This window comes from Lepeophtheirus salmonis, chromosome 8 (assembly GCF_016086655.4).
Source record: "Lepeophtheirus salmonis chromosome 8, UVic_Lsal_1.4, whole genome shotgun sequence".
Lineage (NCBI taxonomy): Eukaryota > Metazoa > Arthropoda > Copepoda > Siphonostomatoida > Caligidae > Lepeophtheirus > Lepeophtheirus salmonis.
Window position 1 is genome coordinate 10,208,924 of NC_052138.2, and position 22,473 is coordinate 10,231,396.

At 30.7% G+C, this 22,473-nt stretch overlaps 1 protein-coding gene across 2 annotated transcripts in view; it reads left to right on the top strand.

Annotated features, from left to right (window-relative positions):
* Positions 1-22,473, top strand: part of bark (protein bark beetle) — a 44,175-nt gene that overhangs the window by 12,568 nt on the left and 9,134 nt on the right. The window contains exons 1-2 of one of the 2 annotated variants that reach the window (XM_040718805.2): positions 21,639-21,785; positions 21,847-22,428. In XM_040718805.2, the coding sequence (XP_040574739.1) occupies positions 21,891-22,428 (538 nt within the window). In that variant the 5' untranslated portion in view covers positions 21,639-21,785; positions 21,847-21,890. Of the gene's footprint in view, positions 1-21,638; positions 21,786-21,846; positions 22,429-22,473 lie in introns of those variants that run through there. The other variant, XM_071890683.1, reaches the window with a different exon arrangement.

Genomic DNA, 22,473 nt, shown 5'->3' on the forward strand with positions numbered 1-22,473 from the left:
AGCTGAGGTAGTATAAAATGTTTTTAAAGTTTAATTCATAAGACTATGTCTTTAAAATTTTGTATTGAGGTAGTGTTAATATGCTTATTAAATACAATTTTTTAAAAGCAAGCTTTGTCTAAAAATATTATATAATACTCCAAAGTCCAAATGGTACAAAAAATGATAACATCGTTGTTCTAGTGTTAAAGTATGAAAATAAATAATTAAATTTCATAGTATTTGTTATTTAAAAAATATTTTCGGGGATTCGGCTCAACAAAAGTTCCCCGGTAAATGAGAAACCCTAGTAAATAGTTCGTACGTATTCACACAAGTGCCTTCCTGTATTGTCTACATACAGAGATATTGATAAAAAGAGTTTGTAATTACTTGTATACATAATGACTTGAATAAAGTTATATCTATTATTTTATGTTTGGATGAGGGTGAAAATTCTTTGTAATTGTTGTTGAGAATGACGTAATTACTTTTTTTCTTTACAAGGGGGTAAAAATTCATGAGAATGTCATTACAAAAAACTTTTGTCGATATTTTATGTACACATATCATTATTGTATTTGTATATTATATTTATAATGTTTTCACGCCACTAAGGGGGTTCATGGAGTGCTTTTATTTGACTATCAAATGTATTAGTTGAAGGAGTCATTTCTGAGAAAATACTTAGGGGGGAGGCTAGTTGACACGAAAATCATTTTTGGCATATTACTCAGCTTGAAGAAGTGATGATGAGACGTGAATGCCATACTTGTTATATCAGTTTTAATGTTAGTTATATTTTGTCTCAACCAGAGCTGTAGACTCACTAAAATGTCAGGGTGTTTCTGAATCCCGAGCCCAACTTGAACTTCAAGACCAATTCCAGAGTCTGACATGAACTTTAAGATCAAGTCCCGAGTTTAACGGGAATTTACAGTGTGAGTCTCGAGTATAACGGGAATTTAAAGTCCGAGTCACGAATTTGGTAAGTCACACACTCGGATAGCTATACAGAGATGAAAATCCAGTGTAGATTGGGCATATTAAAAAAAAGGAACCGAAAATTAACATGGTAACCCTGACAATCGGAAGAATGTTTAGGAGGAGAGAAATAATAATACTATTGAAGTTTAATTAGATCAGCTAGACTCAGAAGTGACCTGGAAGGAAGGAGAAAAGGATATAAACAAGGACATTTGCTAGAATTACTCCGATGTCGATCCCAATTTTTCTATGAGTGCAAAAAGGACTTACAATTATAACCCCGCAACAAATCCTCAGGGATACGCTCCGTCTTTAATGAGAACCCACGAATCTTCAATCAGTTTTTGAATATAATTGAATTTATTTTGGAAAGGATGTTCACAACTCAGGAGTTAAATAATAATGGCAACTTCTAAGGAACAGAAAATTCATTCTTCAGATTACCAATTTAAAAAAACCAGGCCAGCTAAAAATACAGCGGATTTTCATCACTAAATATGTGTATACGTATATTACAATCTGTCTATCTTGATGCCCACTACGACAGAAAGATGAAAAAACACTCTCATACTCTGCAAAGTGGTACACATTCTAAACATTTTTGTTTTGATTATGTATATACATTTAAGAAAAAACATATCCCATTTTCCTCTTAAGAAAAGGAGTGTGGTATTCAGAAGTACAGAAGTCAGAAGTACACTTCCAATGCAACTACCTTTTAGTTTCCAAAAAACGCAGCTGTGTAAATAAAAACCTAAATCTGCTATAAGAAAATAATTAATTAAAGGATATTTAGAAAAGCATATGCTATTGAACCAATCTCTCAATACTTTCCTAGAAGTACTCTTTTTAAAAATTCCTTGAATATTTGTATTAGAGAAATGTATTGCATTCCAGGAATATCCGTGATTATCTATGCTAAACCCGCATTCCCATATTTGATATGTGGATATTTTTGTTTTCATATATTATTTAACTAAGGCAATGTTGAAAGGCTTGAAAAGGAGGCAGAACATCCCCACTGTCACTCATCTACAAAATTCCTTTTAGGCGTTGAAACAATCTTGTTACACACTCCTTCAATGTTGTATCGAATATGTGCATTTGCAACAGGGTATTTATTATCTGTGTTTTATAAATATTCGCATCCCTATCTGGAAATGTTTAAATTTTCGATACATCACTAATGTATATGTACAATACACATATGCCTGAAAAACCATGCACCTACATATATTCTACGAAATTTCTATCTACATACATATTTCGAAATAGACTCCAAGAAAGATTAATTCTTCACCTTTGCCCCACGGATCACACCCCTTTTTTTGTATGCTCACGTCTACCTATTTAATGTATAATAAAATGCTTGCGCATGTTTTATTAATAATGATTTTTTTTTGTTTAAACTAACATTACAAGGAGTGGAGACACAAAACTTGCAGTAACATGACTAAATTACGAAAAATTTGATTTTTATGAAATCAAGAAAAGACAACTCAAAAACAATTTATGACATGTTTAAATACTATATTTAGCTTTATTTTTTATTCAATAATTTGTTTGGTAAGACAGACCAAACCCAATTACTTGAGACCGGTCGAAATCGAATCTCTTCAAAAGAAAAAATAAGTTCGGTCTGCTAAAAACCAAAAAGGTATCCTACCGGAACCGGTGTAGTAAAGAGATTATTTTCCCAATAGATGGCTTTAGTAATGTGTAACTCGCGTTTTATAAACAGTTTTGTTATTTTTCCACTCAGTATTGTTTGACCATGCGTCAAGGAGCATAGAGAAAATATGGCTTATTCACAGTTTTCTTCGATAAAGGGTAAAACTCAAGCCAGGAGGCTGAAGATATGAATAGTGTTTATGATTCTGATACTGTAACAGACAATCACGCCCAATTTTGGCTTTTTTGGTTCGGTTCCAGGAATGTTGATGTCAAAGATGCACCCGGCACTGGAAGGCCAAATATCGAATATGTGGATAAAATAATTGATATCGTCAACCGTTATGTAAACACTATTTTGATTGTCAAGGAGATGAAAATAAATGGGGAAAAAAAATCTATTGAAAATAATGGATTGCTTTTTACTGCATCTTATATTAGGTCATTAAAAGTTATAGTTTGGCGATGGTTTTGTTTGTAGAATACTCAGAAATATATATTAGTGCTTACCTGATTTATTATTATAATAGATACAAAAATTGTTTGATTGACAAATTGTTACTAAATTAGAACATAAATAATAACCTTGTCGAATAATTTTTTTGTGAGTATAATTAGGTACAAGCTAATTAGCAACCCTAATATATGTATTTGCAATTAAAGTTACAATGATAGTATGTATTTACGTATATTTTTTATTGAATGCGCATTTCGAATAGTTCCGGTTAAAAAAATGCATTAATTTATGAACTTGAATATTATTTAAAAATATACAAAAAATAATTATTTTTAAATCTTATCTCTTATATACATACTACATATGAATGTACTCGTCAAGTTTTGTTTAATTATACTTAAGTAACCTATGTTAAAAAAAAAAAAAAAATAGATAAAGGAAAATTATATCAAAGTATATAGGCAATAGCCATGTTATGAATTTTAAGTTAATATATAACTTGTTCATTTAAATATTTTTATTTATTCACTAATAAATGTACTTTTTAAATTCACATTAGCAAACCACGTGGTCACTTATGGAGAGGGGGTTATTAAGTTTATTCTCGTTTTTTTTTTTGGGGGAGGGGGTAAACTTAAAACCACTTAGAGCTGAATAATATTTTAAAACTGCATAAATGTTGGCATAGAGAACACGAATTTGAAAAATGTAGAGCTTTACTTTATTTTTCTTCTAAAAGATAAGGGCCTTTCATTTCTTCTGGGGGAGGGGAGGGAAGAAGTAAGTCCAAAAAGGGGTTAAAAATAAATGTGATACTAGAATAGACACACGCTACAGCACAAAAATCATAGCGCCCGTTCAACTTCCCTGGTGGAGGTGAAAATAACCTCGTTATTTATGAATGACTCCTTATTCAAAACAGCTTCTTTCAGACTACAGGGACTTTTTAACGTCCGACACATCTTTTTTGTAGATACACGGCTCTAGTATCGTCGTCAAATTCAATAGGATTTTAAACGATAATTACGACTAAAAAAATTATGAAATGTGAAAAATCCAAGCTCAATGTAATATATATTATAAGAAAATATATATGTCACAGAATAATTTGAATTTTTCTCTAAGAAATTTGACGTCCTTTTAGTTGTTTATAATTTGAGATTCTGTCAGTTTTTGACTGGATAGAGGGCGCCTTACTGGCTATTCTTGTACATCAAACAGTTTTTCTTTTTGAATTTAAAAAAATAAACATATAATACCTAAAAATTCATTAAGAATTATAGACAATTTTACAATTTGATTTAAAAATTATATTTTCTACATGACAGGGTAAACTTTGACAAAATTAGAGTGAAATAATCGGTATCAAGGAAAAAGTGTTGTATGTTTGCGCTTAGTATCTTAGAACTCTGCGGTCTAAGAAAAAAACAATGTAGAAATGAGCGTTTGTAGCCAAAGCTCAGTGCCTCCATTTAAATAACTAGAGTTGAATTTTTGTTAAGGAAAAACTAAGTTTATAAATTAGAAAAGGAAAAACGGTTGTTGCGTGTGCTCTTTCTTATTTTTTGTTCACTATTTAATAGTTCGTATTGGTCTTAGTACCTCTCTCTAAAAGAATAATTATTGCCTATCTTTTGTATAAATTGTTTTAAAAAGGCATAATACAATAGATATAGCAGAATTTAAATTTCTTTATGATATTTTTCTAACCTAATGCTTTTTTAAATGTAGAAAGTTATTTTTTTTTATTGCAGCGTCTCATTTTTCCCCTAAATCCGTTAACAAATGGCTGATATTAACAAGTGTATTATTTCAGTAGTACTATATGTCTTGCTCCCACTTTCTTCTTGTGCTCTTTTTTTTTTTCCCTTACAAAAATGTCAACTGTACATATATCAAAAGAAAAGGGGAGTACATATCTACATATATATCTAAAGAAAAGTTCATTGACGCCCAATAACTGGGATTAATGTCGGTTACTCTCATGAGTAACTAATAAAGTTGAGTTGGCTCCAGCAGGATTTTTTTACCTGTTGTTACTTTTTTTAAATCAATAACGGACATCCCCCAAAAAAAATTACAAATGGGGATTATTAAATATCTAGGCTGTAAATAAATACAAAAAGTTCATTTTCTGTTTCCTTGCTACGCTTGTCTAAGGAATTTTTACGAGTGAAATATTCCAGAATCATTATAAAAATAACAAAAAAATTTATTGGTGAGAATCATATTTTAGTAAAAGGGTTGTGAACAGGTATTGTTTCGATATATTCGAGATTAATAGATAAGCTCGTAGACACATCAATATATTTTTAAAAATACCTATGTGGGGGTATTACTAACTTATATGCGTAATGTAGGTTTGTGTAGGCTATTCATCATGAATATAATGGATTCGTCTCATCCATTATTAATTGTTATCAAATGGAATATCCAAGATGGTTTCTTTTTTACATCTTTCTAGTTTCTAGTTTGGAATTAAAAATTGATCCAGCATTTCATCAGTAAGGACATATAAGAGTATTGCCATATCTAAACCATCTTTCATGATACTTTAATAAACATATATAATAGTAAATAGTTATAATTTTGATTGTAAAGCTCTTGGAAGTGCCTGTTATCCATTTACATAACAAGTAATCTGAATATTGGTTGGAAGTTTAATTGTTTTAGCTAGGGTTATCTATGTAAATAATGAGGTAATAACTCTTTTTTCGCGGCCACTTCTAAATAATTTTCATGCTAATGTAATTTTCTTAAGTTAATTATTCTTCATATTCATCCTAGTTTTTGTCTTAATTCATAATATAGCGTTGTCACAGACTGTTTAATAAACGAAAATCGATACCATGATAGAGACATGAATTAAATATATTTATTTAATTAAAATGGACAAACTTAAAAAAAAAAAAAATCGAAAGAAAACTTCATTGAAAGACATTAAAAGTGAAAAGAACATAATTCAGGGGTTAGAGACCAGAAAAGTAGGATATTTGGAGAAAATATTTGGCCCTTGTAAAGAGCTTTCTTGTTGATTCTATTGTGCTATTCAAATACAGAGCAATACTTCCCCTTTTTCATTAATATAAAAGATGTAAGGGCTTTTATTCTAATAAAATTGGAGTGTTTATGCTTATGCCCAACTTTCACAATGATGAAGTTACGGGAAATAATTTTTACAGTCAATTTAGTGATAAATCACATTAATTATGCTCTATTAAAGTAACCTCAACATTATCTTTGATGAGTATAAAACAAAGGAACTAAAAAATATATTCATGATAGATCTAATTTTTTTAGTTCCTTCGGATAAAAAGTTCCCCGATATTTTTTATCCGGAAGGAACTTAGATCATAAATATTCCGCTTTCTGTGGCTAGATAAGTTTATTCAGGACGCAGATGAGATTATTGGATAAGGAACTTAAGTTTTTCTGTTTGATATTTTTTTTTTAGAAATATGGCGTTTCTTTATATTGTGTATAATGAGCTTCTAATCCATAATCCAAGTCAATCTGATATTAAACATCAAAAATATATAAAGGTGACGAAATTTGGTTTGTGAAAAACATAGAGGCGTTCCTCTCATAACTATTCCTCTATGTTGATTATTATCATCAAATGATAGTCAATTTATGCTTCAAAAGCAAACTTGAAATCATTATTTTTATTTGAGGCACTTCACTTTGAAAGATGTTGCTCGTAATCTGAGATACTATTACTGTAAATGAATCGATCCTCTCGGAATGCTGCATCTTTAAAACGATCGTTGAATACCTTTAATTCATTCACATTGAATTCGTCATGATCATGGACTCAAATCGATCAAAGAGTCCCTGAAGCCTTTGAGCTCCAATCCTTTTTTTAGCCCAGGCCTAATTCAATTTGTCAAGTTGACATATTTAGTACTCAATATTTTTCAATTCAATCTCAACCAACCCATGATCTTTCGGAGAAATCTAATCCCAGTCAAATCATAGTGAAATGATCCTTCAATTATATTGTCTAATTTTTCCTTTTAAGACGAGATATCGCGTCTTCCGCAAAGAAAGGGTAAAAGAGGTGCAAGAGGTCTCTTGTAAAATCCGCTTAGGGGTTAAAAAACCAACTACGTCCATTTGAACTAATTTTTTAATTTGATTGTGTGTCTTACTTCCCCTATTGATCCCCCAGGTAATCATAGTTTTGTGACTTTGTTTGTACCTTTAGATATGAAATGAAACAAAGGTTTTTCATTTCCTGAGTCTAATATTATACAATCAAGAATTCATTTATTTAATTGTGAATTGACAAATATATTTTTATATTATTTTATGTCATCCTATAACCTACATTCATATATGTTCTATATACATAAAAGTAATTTTCACCTTGATAGGTAAATTAATGTTTTGTATGTGAATTAAACAATATACATATTTAGAAGTATGTACCGAGCTTTTAATATATTTCTTTTGAAGGTTGTGACTTGACAAAATATTTCCATTTTTGAAATTTTATTTACAACTATTCATCGAATCATTAAAAAAAATTAATTCTGATCACATTACTTTTACAAAAAATGAAGTAGGTGGAGATCGGGAAAGGTTGCTACATTTTTTTTGTCTCTCAATAAGGTATGATCAAGCTAAATGATACATATTATACGGTAGGTGGCGTGACAGTGTGTAGTTTCAGGGTGCAACATATTTACATTCAAATGGGTTTTCCATCTTAATTTATGTCTCCATATTTCAATACAGTCTAGCAACATTTTTTTTTTTGAGCAGCTTCAAGTGTCCCACTGAAACTTTGAAAAGTAATATATTAAGGGGCTTTACAAAATTTAAAGCCCTCAAGCTAACAACTATTAAATATCCTTTTTGAACAGTTTGTTGTTTAAACTAATTGATTTTTATCCCATTTTGCTTAAAGCCACACGGCAATACTTCAAATATATGTATGAATCTTTGAACTAAATCAATCCATTTTGATCTGATACTTAACAATCAAGTCAATGTAAATGTTGCAGTCCTTTAGCATGCGGCATATACAGGATGCAATATATATGGTGCTCCCTCATTTATATCATATTCATATTAGGATCTAATCAATAATAATGTAGTCTAATTAATGAAATATTGCAGGTGGGTGCATGTACCATCGAGTATCTATAGTTTGTTTGTTTTTGTTAATGCGTAATTTATATGCATTTACAGTACATTATATTAAGATTTGAATAAAATGTAAACGCTGGTATCTAAAAATGAATTAACTCTCTCAGGCGTATTGTATGTAGGATTGTGTTTTTGTTAGTGAGAACTCTAGAGACTAAAGTACGCATCAGTCCTCACATTATATTGATTTTTTTATTCTTGAGGAGATAACATAGCATGTGAATTGATATAATTGTTGAGTAGTCATGTGTGAGTATGTGAGGACTTCTTTGGAATTATTTTCAATATTATTAAAGCAAAGTGTGTATTTTAGCCATCACTTAATTACTCCGAACAATGCCGGTTACTACTGGTAATAATAAATATATTTAATAATTTCATCATTCAGGGATTTTTACTATTTTACCGCAAGACTCTCGATCACTTTGTAAACAAACTAATGTAACTAAATAACGCACAATCCCCATTCCTCAGAGACGGGTTGACTTTGAATCCCCGAATTTTAACCAGACATACCTAAGCATGTCTGCTATTGTTTGAACATATTTAAGCGTTTTGTAAGTGAATAGTTTTCAACAAATTGTATATGAATATGACTCGTCAAATGTTAGAACTGTACCATTTGCAAACAAACGCATGTAGCAGTTAAAAAAGATATAATTTAAGTTAGAAATTACTAAAATTGGACGAATAATATTTTGATGAATAAATAACTAGACTTTCCATGAGGTTGAACGATTAAATTCTAAAGTCTTATATTATATTTTGATATAATAAGATTTATATTATAGATCACTGACCAGTATTATAGATTGAAAAAATTCACTCTTAAAGACTTATTGAGAGCCCAGCTCTATCTTAAAAAAACATGCTTGATGTGAAGAGTAAATATATAAAATAACGAAGAAGAATCAATAAAGAGGGGGAAATTGCAACACTTGTTGCAACTGTCCCCTGTGTACTTAATGCTACAATTAAAGCAAATTTCTTCTCAATGAGTGAGTTTTGAAATTTGATAAGAATATGGCAAAATGATTAATAATTTAAAGGATATGAGTTACAGGAAAAACTATGAAAAAATGATCGCATTTTTACACAATATTGCTACTTAAAAAAAAGTTACTAAAAACAGTTTAAATCCAATATCTCAAGAAATTGTTGATACTTTTTTTTCTTGCAGTAGTTTCCATTAAATTAAACAATTGCTATAAAAAATTTATGGCTGTAACTCTTTTTATAGTGGAGAAAAAAGGAATGTTTCTACTGTCCCGGGTTACAATCTCTACTACGTTTAATATTCTTTCTTGATGGATTAGATTTATATTTTTAGCTGATTTTGGTTATCTTATTCAATATATGTATGTATAATTTGACTTAAAAAATAACCAGTTTTTATTATTATTAAAAATATAGGTAGACAACTAATACCTTTTCTTTTCAAAATGTCTTAAAATAAATTGCACCCGTCAGATGCCCATTCCACTCTCCACCCATTCCATGAAATAAGTTGGACATTTAATCAATCTTTGTATAGGTTTTTTTATAGACAGTATATTTATAAAAATATTTACCTGTTTAAATCAGTTGATCTTTTGTGATTAAAAAAATAACAATTCTACAACGGCTGTTTTTGAGGTTAAAATGCAATTTTATGAGTATATTAATTAGCATAAACTTTCGTGAAAATAATACAATTTTTATATGAATTAATTGAAAAAAAAGCAAAAAAACTTTTATGCTAAACAGTCACAGATGGACAGTTTCTTCAGATATATTGGTCTATTCCGGAATGAGGGCACGCTTCAGAGTGTATTCGGTGGGGGTTATTCCTTTCCGGAAGGATGGATACCATAGTACATGCGATTCAGACAAGAGCTACATATTCTTTCCCCAAAAATCCTTGAAATTTGCTTTCCACCAGTCTTGTACAATTTTTGTAGTGTGAGAGGTCTTTGATGAAGAAGTACGGGGTATTAATATATTTGTTCTGAAGGCAGGAAATACCTTGTTGACCAACATGGGCATCTTCTTCTCGTTTGACATGAAACTGGGCGGCTTCTTGCACCTGATGAAGATGTAGTGCTCCTAAGGTCTTTTTGGGCGTAGTGAATGGTCTCGACGGTGAACAATTTTGTCCATCCTGCTTCCACCCAAGTGTGTTTTACGTCCACGTGTTAATCCGGGGAAAGGGTGGTTGTTACAAACAAAAGCTTTCTTAAAGGAATTTATATTAAAATTTAATTATTTTCATAAAATAAAACATATCTTCATGAACTTATTCCTCACTCTCTATATTCTTATAGTTGATCTTGTTTAATTAAAGTCTGTCATCTACCTTTGTTAAAGTTTTCGTCCTAGTTTAGGGGCATACATTTTAATAGGAATGTACCGGTACCAAAATTTTGATCTCCCGTCCAACTTTGTCCTAGATTGTGTCCTAATCGAACGCTGAAGCCGTTCCATACCAAATGACTTTTACAAATGGCCAATATACATTTAACCAGAGATTAATAAGAAATTGTATACTTATCCTTTTGGAAACAGAGGATAAGTTTAATATAACTCATTATTTCATTTATTTATCAAAGATAATACATTATAAAATAGCTATGTCGAGTCGGACGAGGGAATCGGCATCTGAAAACAAATATATAGGGTATTTTTTGGGCAGCGAGGTAAAGCTGTATATAATAACGATATTGAAAATGTTCATTATCATTCAGGAAAAGCAGGGTTGTGTTCCACAAACTCTTTACTATTAGCTTGCTATAATATTAAGCCTTATTAATTATGTGATCCGTAATGGAGGAAAAATTGTTTGATTCGTACTTCAGTAAATTTTCACTCCTCGAGTTACTATGTAATCAATTGATAACTAATGATATCAATGAGTGCTTATCTTTCTATATCTACAACTTAGTTTCTAATCTTTCATTGTGACAAATTATTTTTTTGTTCAAAAATTACATAATCGGCATATAACAAATTATTAAATCATGATGACCAACAAAACCATTCCTGGGATTTTTCTTCGTGGAGTAAAAACTTTGTTGATCATTTTTAGATGGCTTTTTTAAATAAAAACTATATTACTAAAATGCATATTTTTGAATAACCTTTAAAAAACATTTCTTTTTTCTGTTATTAAATATTATAATTTGTCAACAACCGGTGTTTTTCTAACCTCATATCAGCTGATATCCCATATTCATGGAACAGGCCTGATAACATAAGCTAAAAGAAAAGAATAAGTTTGTTATCATGTATTTTATTCGTCTTGATAGAGTATGAAACATTTAAGTAAACTTAAGTTTAGCAATTTGTAGACTTGATTTTGATGTATCACTGGGTTAAATTTCAGATAAGACATTGCCCAAACATTATTATATCTAAGGCTGTATAAAACCTAGACCGCGTGCAAGATTTTTGTTATATGGTAATCCGAAGAGTGTTTTTTATTTACCATAAATAATTCTTTAATTTTTGAAGAGAGAACATCAAAGTATAAAATAATCACTCGTGTGTGTGATCATGAAAGATGGAGAGTAACACTGAAGATTTCTTGAGAAGTTATATATTGAGTGTAAATCATCATTAGACTCAGAGTGGGATTCGGGTTTATTTTCTTACTTGTATAACTGCTCGTAGCTGAATGAAATGACAACAAAGCTACTCTTCTCCAAAATATTCTACAAATTGTCAAGGTTATCATATCATTGCTAATAATATCTATTGAAAGTGTGAAAAGTCTGACAGCCAACCCCGTAGTTCTCGCCTACTCCGGACAATAACTAACATGCTTTAAACCTCAAATTATACTTTTTAATGGAATATATAACATAATATAATAATGACTTGTACTTAGTTATACATTTTAAATCCAAAGATATTTCCTAGATAGTTCTGCATTTCCGTCTTGTGAGTGGAAAGTTTGTTGTATACGTGATACATGATTTTATCGTCATAAAAGAGAGTAAAATGTTAACCAAGCTATGTTATGTGTCTATGGTGATTCACTCTAAATACCGTTAAATAATAATCATTATTAACTATATGTAATTTTCGTTTTCCTGTGTTTTCTTTGGAAGTACTAGACAAAGTCAAGGAATATTATAAAATAACTTCAATGCTTTCATGGTTTATGGTTTGAAGATAATATATTTCTATTCTTCAAATTTATTTCGTATTTCACTATATCTATAACTCGACGCTATTCCAACAGTGTAAAATTTACATTGTATTTTTTGTCAGCTGTCCATTTGTTTACCTATCTTGCCCTTTATTAGTTTTGAAACGTTAATTGGTTGAAATCGAATGATTTAGCTCTTGTTAGGCTATAAGTCATTTCCTATTTTTTTGTATAATGGTTGTACAGTTGGGTTTTGGAGTATTTTTTCCCTCTATACAAGGTTAATAGAAATACAAGGTTATACCCTAACGCTTTTTCTACAAATGTTTGACTTCCACCACATTTTTAATAGTGACCTCAAAGAGAATAACTGTTACCAAAAGGAGCTATAGATCGCCTTCTTTGACTGTTACTGCTGTTATACTCTATGACGTCATATTTGTATGTCTTGCCATAAGTAGGTACGGTACATCAAATTGAAAATTCTAACAATCCCAATTGCATGATGGTATAACCTTGTATTTCTATGAACCATGCTGTATTCCAATTTGTAGGATGTGTTAAGATACTCGAAAAAGTTAGCTATAGTTGAAAACCTTCATTTGATTTGAAAAAATTATATTGGGCCAAATATGGGTTATTGTTACTATTTCATGAAGAATTGATTATTTTATTGCTTATACTATATATGCGTAGTGTAATAGGGATGTCCGCAGGATTATATTTTTGGGGTGCTCTGTTTTGGAAAAAAAATTTAAAAATTATTCTTTTTTGGAAAAAAATATAAAATACTAAATTTTAAATCCATCACTATTTACAGAAAATTTTTTTTTTTGTAAAACAAATTATAATATTAATTTTTTGTAAAAAAATTCAAAAACTCAAAGCTATTCACTAAAAAAGTACTTTTTTTTTGAAAAAGTTTTCCAAAAATTCATAATTTTTCAAAAAGAGAAAAAAATTTTTATTTCAAAAATTAAATTTCAAATATTAATTTTTGAAACACCAATTTCAAATATTAATTTTTTTTTCAAATATTAATTTTTTTCAGGGTTAATTTCTTAAATCCATAGCTATTTACAGAAAATTATTTTTTTGGAAAAAAAAAAAAATTCGAATACTAAATTTTTGGAAGAAAAATTGAAAAATTAGATTTAATTTCAATATTAAATTTTCTAGTAAAAAGCAAAAATTCTTTCATCTATTATTATTTTTTTGGGGGCAGGGGGCTCACATCCTGCGGACGTCCCTGCTAACAATAAAATCCGCCGCTTCATATTTACGGATTTTTCTCCGCATGTATTGCACAATGCTTTTTTTTTGTTTTACGTATAAACGGATCACTTATTAGCCAAAAAAGTTCCACGGAGTTAACAAGAGAAGGTTTCAAGCCTATTACATTTTTAGAGGCAGAACGCAGTTGCGCTGTTGTGATGGTTTTGGTGAACAAGGATCTGGATATTAACAGTTCTAGGGTCTCAAAGATGACAACAGTCTAGCAACCGAACTGTGTACCTCCAAAGCGACTCGGGACACTGCTACAACTATCTGTTCAAGGATATTTGGGGTTATTGATCCAACGTTCTGAATCTAATGTATTACCTATTTTGTCTGAAACTACCTTGAGTCAAAGGTCAACAGAGGTTTTCACACCACCCAGAAGTCCTTTATTTACTCCCTTGTCCTGGAATGCAAGAATTTAGATGGATCTCTAGTTTCCAAGGCCTGTGCACGGTTCAACACCCGAATCAAGGCCAACGGGGTTCCATTGAGTGTAATATATTTTTATTGATTGAATCTACTTCTCATTTTTTTGTTTTTTAATACATCATGAAAAATGACAATCTTATATTAATTTAAACTAGATAGATCAAAAACCCTGGATTTTGTTGATAAAACTTGTAAAGAAGAACTCCGTAACTCGATGCTTATTCGTTCCGGAATGAGAGTCCCGATGCAGTCGTGTTCCGAATCAAGTTTTAAGACAACTATTGTGTGTGTGTATCTAAAACAGTACATACATCCACAAAAACAACGAAAATGCAACAAAAGCTTGAAGGACGGCCTTAACATGGTTTAAAATCCGCTAAACAGCAATTCCAGCTATTGACATGTGACCAAAACACGAACTTGACTCCCTAGTTTTGTTCGAGTTCTAAGGTAAATTTTCTCATGATTTTGCGTCGAACTCGGAATATGTCTTGCACAAAAGTGGTCGAATTCCTAGGTTCTACTCATATGATATACGTATCTTCTTATAGGGGATGTTGATGATTTTTGGTATTTTGAGTATGAGAATGACATTATTTGTGGTTGTCCTTGTGAAGTTACATAATACCCTACTTTTGCCAATGGAAGTTTTATGTCATCCATAGGGAATATCATATGGTATAATGGAAGGGAATAAACCACAGGAAATGATCAATTTATACTTAAAGACATTTTTTTAAATTGTACTTTTCATATAAAGAATTCAGAGGATGTATCGTTGTTGTTAAGCATTTCATTTACTCGAGTCTTTTAAACATATATGAATTACAATATATACAAATATTCGTTCTGCATTATTTAAGTCCAGGCTCGTTCAACTCTTTTGCAAAAGAAATACATTACAAAGAAAAACTACCACCAAATAATATATTCATCTCACCAACATCTCATACATACTGGGCCCTTGCGTAGTAGTACTGTCTAATTGAATTATAATTTAAATAGTTTTATAAAACCATTCCGACATCTCAATCGTTAACGTCTATACGTTATATTAGGCTTGATTATTTGATTCTCGTAGTGACCATTTAACGACTTTGGATGCATTCATAATGATTATACTGGGCATTAAGATCAAATTGACGCTTGCTTACACACAATTTTAATATGATTTAGGTGTCTGATGGACCTAGCACCTTCCCATGTCTCAGATAGGTCATATAGTAGTCGAGCACTACTATGACTTCATTAGGAAGGAAATATAGCCCATAGCAGTCCAGATATTAATCTGATGGATTTTTTTCCATCGTTCTAACTTGAATCTAAAATAAGTCAGATATATCATGCCTTCAAGGACTGTCTGATTGTCTCCATCTAAGCCAGCTTCTCCTTATGTTCCTGGATTGATGCAGGAGGTTGATACATCAAATGAGGTTTTTTTTTTTTCAACATTCATATGTACAATTCAAGTAAGTAAATCCCCGAAAAATGAGGCCCTGTGACAATTTAAAGATTTTTGAAAATATAACCGATTTCTCCTTAACTGTAAACTCATCATAAAATAAGATAAACAACCAATAAAGAAATCAAAAACTTTTCAAGGGAGTGAAAGTAATTTTTTTTTTTGACTTAAATGGATCTTGTTCCAATCTTTCATTTACTTATTTTTTATCAATTGCATATTTTTGAGTTATATTAGTAACACCTTATGCAAAAGGGGAAATAAATTTATTCAAAAGTAAAGGCTTTTCCGAGTGAGAAATCTATCTACAAGGATTTTATCAAGGTTAATAGAAATACAAGGTTAGACCATAATATAGTCGGGCTTGCTATAATTTTCAATTTAATGTATCGTACCGATACTGGGCAAGACAGTTAGATTTTTACGTAATAGAGAATAACAGCGGTACTTTACAGTAACACTCAAGGAGGGCGATATATAGTTACTCTTAATAACAGTTATTCTCTATGACGTCACTATTAAAAATCGTGGTGAAAATCCAACATCATCCGAAAAGCGTTATACTATAACCTTTTATTTCTATTCATCTAGGATTTTATGCTTCTTTTAAGTAATACTGTATAATTCCGGAACTAAACGCTGATTCGTTCCAAAAGGAGTGTTGATAAGCGATGCAGTTGTGTTCCAAATCAATTGCAGCGCATTCTTACAATCATTTAAAATTTGTTTAACGCCTCATGGCGTCATGTGACGCAAGTACAAATTATATTTTGTTTATATAAGTGACCTGAATCGGGTTGGATTCCGAAGAATTCTTCGAACTTACACTCAGAGTTTTTTTGCGTAAACAACAAAATACCAAAATAGCTTGGAGCGTAAACTTACAATGGTTTAAAATCTGTTCAGCATCTCCTAGCTTCATCTGACACAAGCAAAACTATATTTTGTTTACAAAAGTGACATACGTCTGGGAGTTTTTTGCAACATTTTGCGTCAAACTCCGTATATTCTAAGTACTGGGGTAGTCGAATTACGGGGTTTTACTGTATTCTGTCTACTTTTGCATAAAAAACCTGCTAAGAGGAAGTACGGTGATAAGATCAATGAATCCACTAAACTTTTTTTTTTTTTACATTTCCGTTTTTTAATGCAAATTTTGTCAATGTATCGTTTTTTCATGTTGAATCCACATAAATCAATTGGTATAGTTTTAATTAATGTTGAGACTCTGTCCAAGGTGGAATTTTTCCCCCGGTTTGATCTTAAATGATTTTTTCTAGACTTATATTTTCGGTCTCAATCCATGGACTGATTTTTACAATTATGATTTATGCAACCCATTTAACTTCATGTGACATTACTGTGCTAATGTTCACAATTGTGATGCAAACATGATGTCATCAACAATTTCTATATATAACTAGTATAGACCAAATTTTAAATGAGAAGGATCCAGAAATAATTTTTCTGTGAGACCGGTTCAAGCTGAGCTTTTTTAAAGGACCAAACATTTTCAGTCCACTAAAAATAATAATGGATTTAGACCGATACCCAACACTAGTTTCAGTGATCAGGGGCGTCTGTATGGAGTATAATGGAGGGGTTTGAGCCCCCCCCCTCCAAGTTATTTTTGTCGTTATGACCCCCTAAAAATAAAGAAAACATAAAAATTCCCAAAAAAGTAATTTGTCAAATTTCAGACTTGGTCAAAAAAATTTAATGTCAAAACTTTTGAGGAAAATTAAACCCTCAGAAAAAAAATTCCTTATATTTAGAAACTATTGATTTAGGCAGCACAATTAACGTGATATTTGACCAATGTTCACAACTTTGAGAAAAACATGACGTCATCAAAAATGCATCTATAGAATTGGTCTAAACCGAATTTTAAATGAGACCAATACAGATTGATTTAGGTTTTGTGGGATCGATCCAGACCAAATTTTTCTTTGGGACCGATCTAGAAATAATTTTTCTCTGAGACCCGTCGAGACCGAACTTCTTTAAAATATTTTTTTGTTCGGTCCACTCAAAATCAATTGGAGTACTGTGTCGATCCTTATTTAGGACCAAGGACCGTAGTCCAGTCCCACTTATAATAGAATATATTAGATAACTATGTCCCAATGATCGACAGTCCTGAGAACTGAGGACCGATAGAACCAGTGGACTTGACCGAATAAATAACGACCAACACATCACTAATAACGGTCTAGGATTTTCAGACCGTAACCCAACACTAGTTTAAATTATTGAAGAAAATATTGTTTATAATTATATTAAACGTTTGATGAATCTTAATATATAGGGAGGAGGGGGGATCAAATATCAACCCTTCCTACTTTATTAGTAGATATTTAATGACGATATATTAAATGAAAATATTATCCACCTGTATTTTGAAACACAACCCTTCCACGCTGTTCCTCACTATTAAGTACAAAGATATGATTGCATGCTTCTTAATATCTTCCTTTGTACTGGTTGGTTTCATAATTGTCATGGTCGATATGTCTCTTGTAGGTAGTTATAATATAAATAGATACATATGCTATTTTTTTATGAGAAAATCTTCAGTCTAGATATTTTATAGCCATGGAAAGGTCCCTCATCCTGAATTTTTAATAAGACGCACCATAATAATATTATACATATACAAAACAGCGTCACTTGGCTACACAAAAATATGGAGTATATTTTGTCTCAGCTGTCGATCCCTATGCTTCCTTTCTCCCTATCAGTGTTTTGAACACGTTGAGTGGTTGAATTAAAATTATTTATTTTTAAGCTGTGAATAATTCCCAACAATTATCTACATTAATAAAGCGAAGTTGTTAATACATTCAAAGTCATTTTTGAGTGTATCTTAGGACTGCATAGATACTTGATCTAAGAAAATAAATTCAATCGAGCCTGCGTATCATATTAAAAAAATGGCAGTATATAGCATAAAGTACTTTATCTATAGAGACTAAAGTACTCCTTGGGCCATCACATCACATGAAAAAAAATAATTATCAAACTCTTTATTATTATTCTTATATTCTTGAGGAGCGAACATCAAAAGGATTGAGTAAGTACGTGTGAGTGGACTCGTTAAAACGAAGAATAACACTGAGGATTTCTTAGAGAGCTATCATTAGTGATGAAAATCCGTGATTTTGGGCATGTTAAAAAAAAAAAGAAATCGAAAATCAACATGGTTAGCCTGACAATTTGAAGAATTTTTGGGAGGACAGCTTAGCTGTCATTACGTTCCGTTTGGTCAGCTACAATCAGCTGTGATAAGGGAGAGAAAGAAATAAACATTGGCAAGAATTACTCCAATGTTTATTATCAATTCTACTATGAGTTCAACTAGGACATACAATTATAACTTTGCAACAAGTCCCTAAGTTAGTCTCCGTCCTTTATGAACACACATGAATGTTGAATCAGTGTTTGAATATAATTGAATGAAGTAGAAAAGAAGTTGACTACTTAGGAATTAAATAATAATGACAACAGCTTAGGAAAATAAATTTCATTCTTCAGATTAACAACTCAAAAAAACGAAAAACAGGCGAGCTAAAAAATACACAGGATTTACATCACTAGTTATCTTCTATGTTATTCCAACGAATAGGCAATTCCTGTTACTATCGCTATTTGATTAATAATTTCATAGTTGCGGAAAATAGGCATACTGCTACAAAGTGATTTTTGACAATTTTTTAATGTTTCTTTTCGTATGAAAGGTTGTGTTGTACAATAAAGATAACGACAGATTGTAAATATGATAATCAGAGTCATTAATTTTTCACAATTATATAGTCATCCATGAATCAACTTAACAGGTGTTTCGTTTATTCTTTTGTTTGCATGTGTATGTGGTCTTTATCAAGAGGTTGAATACCATAATTTTATGTATGTATGTTCACGTAGAAGGGATACCAGTTCCACCCTTCCTTCATCCCTAATGTGTACACAGACTGTACAGTAATACTTCATACTGCAAAACACTTGGTTTGTGAGTAACTTAAACTAGAAGCTGCAGTGCCTGTAATTATAATTTGAATAACGAGTAATGTCTCTGATTAGTAGCAATTAGCCTTTTTATTACCCAACGCGTCTCCCCTTAGAATAGTGTTTCTCAAACTATGTGCCGCATTGAGCAAAACACTTGGTTTGAGAGTATTTTGAATAACCAGGATATGTCTCTGGTCCGTCAACATAAAAGTAAGATATAATAATTTTCCTCAAAATTGAGCGTACATATGTATTTTATGGTCAAATATTTTTAATTTTTATACACAAATTATTCTAATTCACCCATTAGAGAATCCCCAAATCACACTCTTTAGGTAGACAAAATTGATCGTCTCAACCAAAAAATGAGAAATTGATGGCCGTATAGGGCCATATCAGAGGCAATACAACTCTCAAAACTAAAGTAAAGGTTATAGACTATAGCTAACATTATTAGGTATTGACACTCATGGCAGTAATTTGAATAATGAGCCATAATTGACTCAATGTCTACGAAATAATGGGATATATGTATGTATACATATGTATAAGAAAAAAATGTCTCCTTTTCTTGACATTTTTTAAGATTGTTTGCACCACATATATTTAAAGCCTAGTAGGTAGTGATTCCAAAAAAAAAATCCTGATCCCGATGCAATTCTAGTAAAAATTGCCGATTCTACTTCTTTAATATTTTAAATAATAGTTAAAAAATAAAATTTTGCTATAAAGGGGCGTATTTGGGAGGGGGGTGGCTTGGTTTTTGGAATTTTTTTCAAAAAAATTGAAAAATTAAATTTCAAATGTTAAATTTTTTGAAAAAAAATTTCAAATATACAATTTGTTATTTAATTTTGTTTCAAAAATCCACAAATATTCACAAACAATTAAATTTTTTGGAAAAAATTTCAAAAATCACAGCTGTTATCAAAAAATTATTCTTTTTGGATTTTTTTTTCCAAAATCCACTGATTATCATAAAAAATTAAATTTTTCGTAGAAATATTTCCAAATCGACAGCTGCTCACAAAAATATAATTTTTTGGAATTTTTTTCAAAAATCCATAGCCGTTCTAAGAAAAAAAAAATTGAAAAAAAACAAAACAAAAATGGATTATTATTTATAAAAAATTAAATTTTTTGGATTTTTTTTTAATCATTAAATTAAATTTTAAATATTAAATTTTCTAGTAAAATGCAAAAATTCCTTAATTTATGGCGGGTTATTTTTTTCATAACTTAGTAAAGTAATAAATAGTTAAATACCAGTAATAAATTATAATATATAAGAATCTGAATAGCAAATTGAACATTATTTTCCCGACGCCGATCCTGATTCCAGAAAAAACACCCGATATTCCGATTCCCGATTACAATTAATCGTCCCATCAATATTGATAGGGATATCTTTATTCTTAATGATGACACAAATAAACATTTCACTTCATAAAATACATTGACTACACATATCTGGGCATGTGTAAAAGACAATATGGAAAAATCACTTTATTGCTGGAAATAACTCTCTGAAAATTGGATTAAATTAATTGGTTATTACTATTGTAATATTTTATGAGTCTCAAATCTAGTTTTAATATTTCTACAATATAATATTTAATAATATGTAGGAATATTTTATATTCTTTAGAAATCATAAATTATATTTCCTGATATATGTATTTATGTACATAGGCTCATGCTTCCATGTTATATCATCCAGGAATATTTATTTTTTATTAATATAATAATGCATTTTCTACGTAAACATGATAATAACATATAATTATCCATCATTAGTTTGTTATAATATCGAACTCTAGGTATATGTCTAGTATGAATAACACATAAACAGGTACATTTCCGATAAGTTATTTTCTTCAATACTCGATTGTAGGGACTGGCTCGAAGAACATACATCGAAATATGCATATTGATAAGTAATTATTATCAATCGAGTTATTCATACCGTTTCTCGTGTAATTTGACTAATAAGCAATAGTTGATAAGACTGTTTGTTTTTATCTATGAAGCTAATTGTTAAGATATGAAAGATACTCTACATCGTTGCATGTTTACTGATTAGAAGTGAACAGTATTCAGATCCATAAAAGTGTCTACATATTTACATAATAAAAAACTGACATTTTCTTTATGATATTAACGAAGCATAACAATCATACTCTGGAATCAGGGAAAGAAAGTTCTAAAATCACATAATTTTACATTACGTACTTATATAATTAATTAAATAAATATTATCCTACAATTAAAATTTCCTTTGTGTTTTAGAATGTTACTCTCACCGAAGAATATCTGACTTGAGTTTGCAAAATATGATGATGATACACTCAGGAAAGTTTCCCATTGTCATAATAGTCCTGCTCACTTTTATCAGTCCACTAGAATCCGGATTGATTACGAAGACTCGTATTGATCAAGACGAAATATGGGCTCTTGAAGAGTCACCATTTATTGTTCAGAAGGATGTTTTAATCACTGCTAAACTCGAAATTGAACCTGGAGTTAATGTACGTTTTAAGCCTGAGGCTGGTCTGACAATACGAGGAGATGGTGTGCTTGTTGCTGAAGGCTATGAAAGTAGACTTATCAAGTTCCTTCCGGATGAATATATTGTAGAGAGTTCTCCAGATTTTAATAGAACTGCAAGACTTGTTGATGGGCCAACCATCAATGAAGGTATTGTTCAAGTTTTGGAAAAAGGAAAATGGAGATCAGTTTGTACGAATTCGCGGAACTGGACTCAAATAGACTTGGAGGTTACATGTAGACAATTAGGGTTTCAAGGCGGTGAATGGCATCACTGGTTCCCACATTTGAATGATACTCAACAAATATTGTATGAAGATCCAGGCAAGTTAATTAATTGATTTGCTACGAAACACAGTAGATTAATTA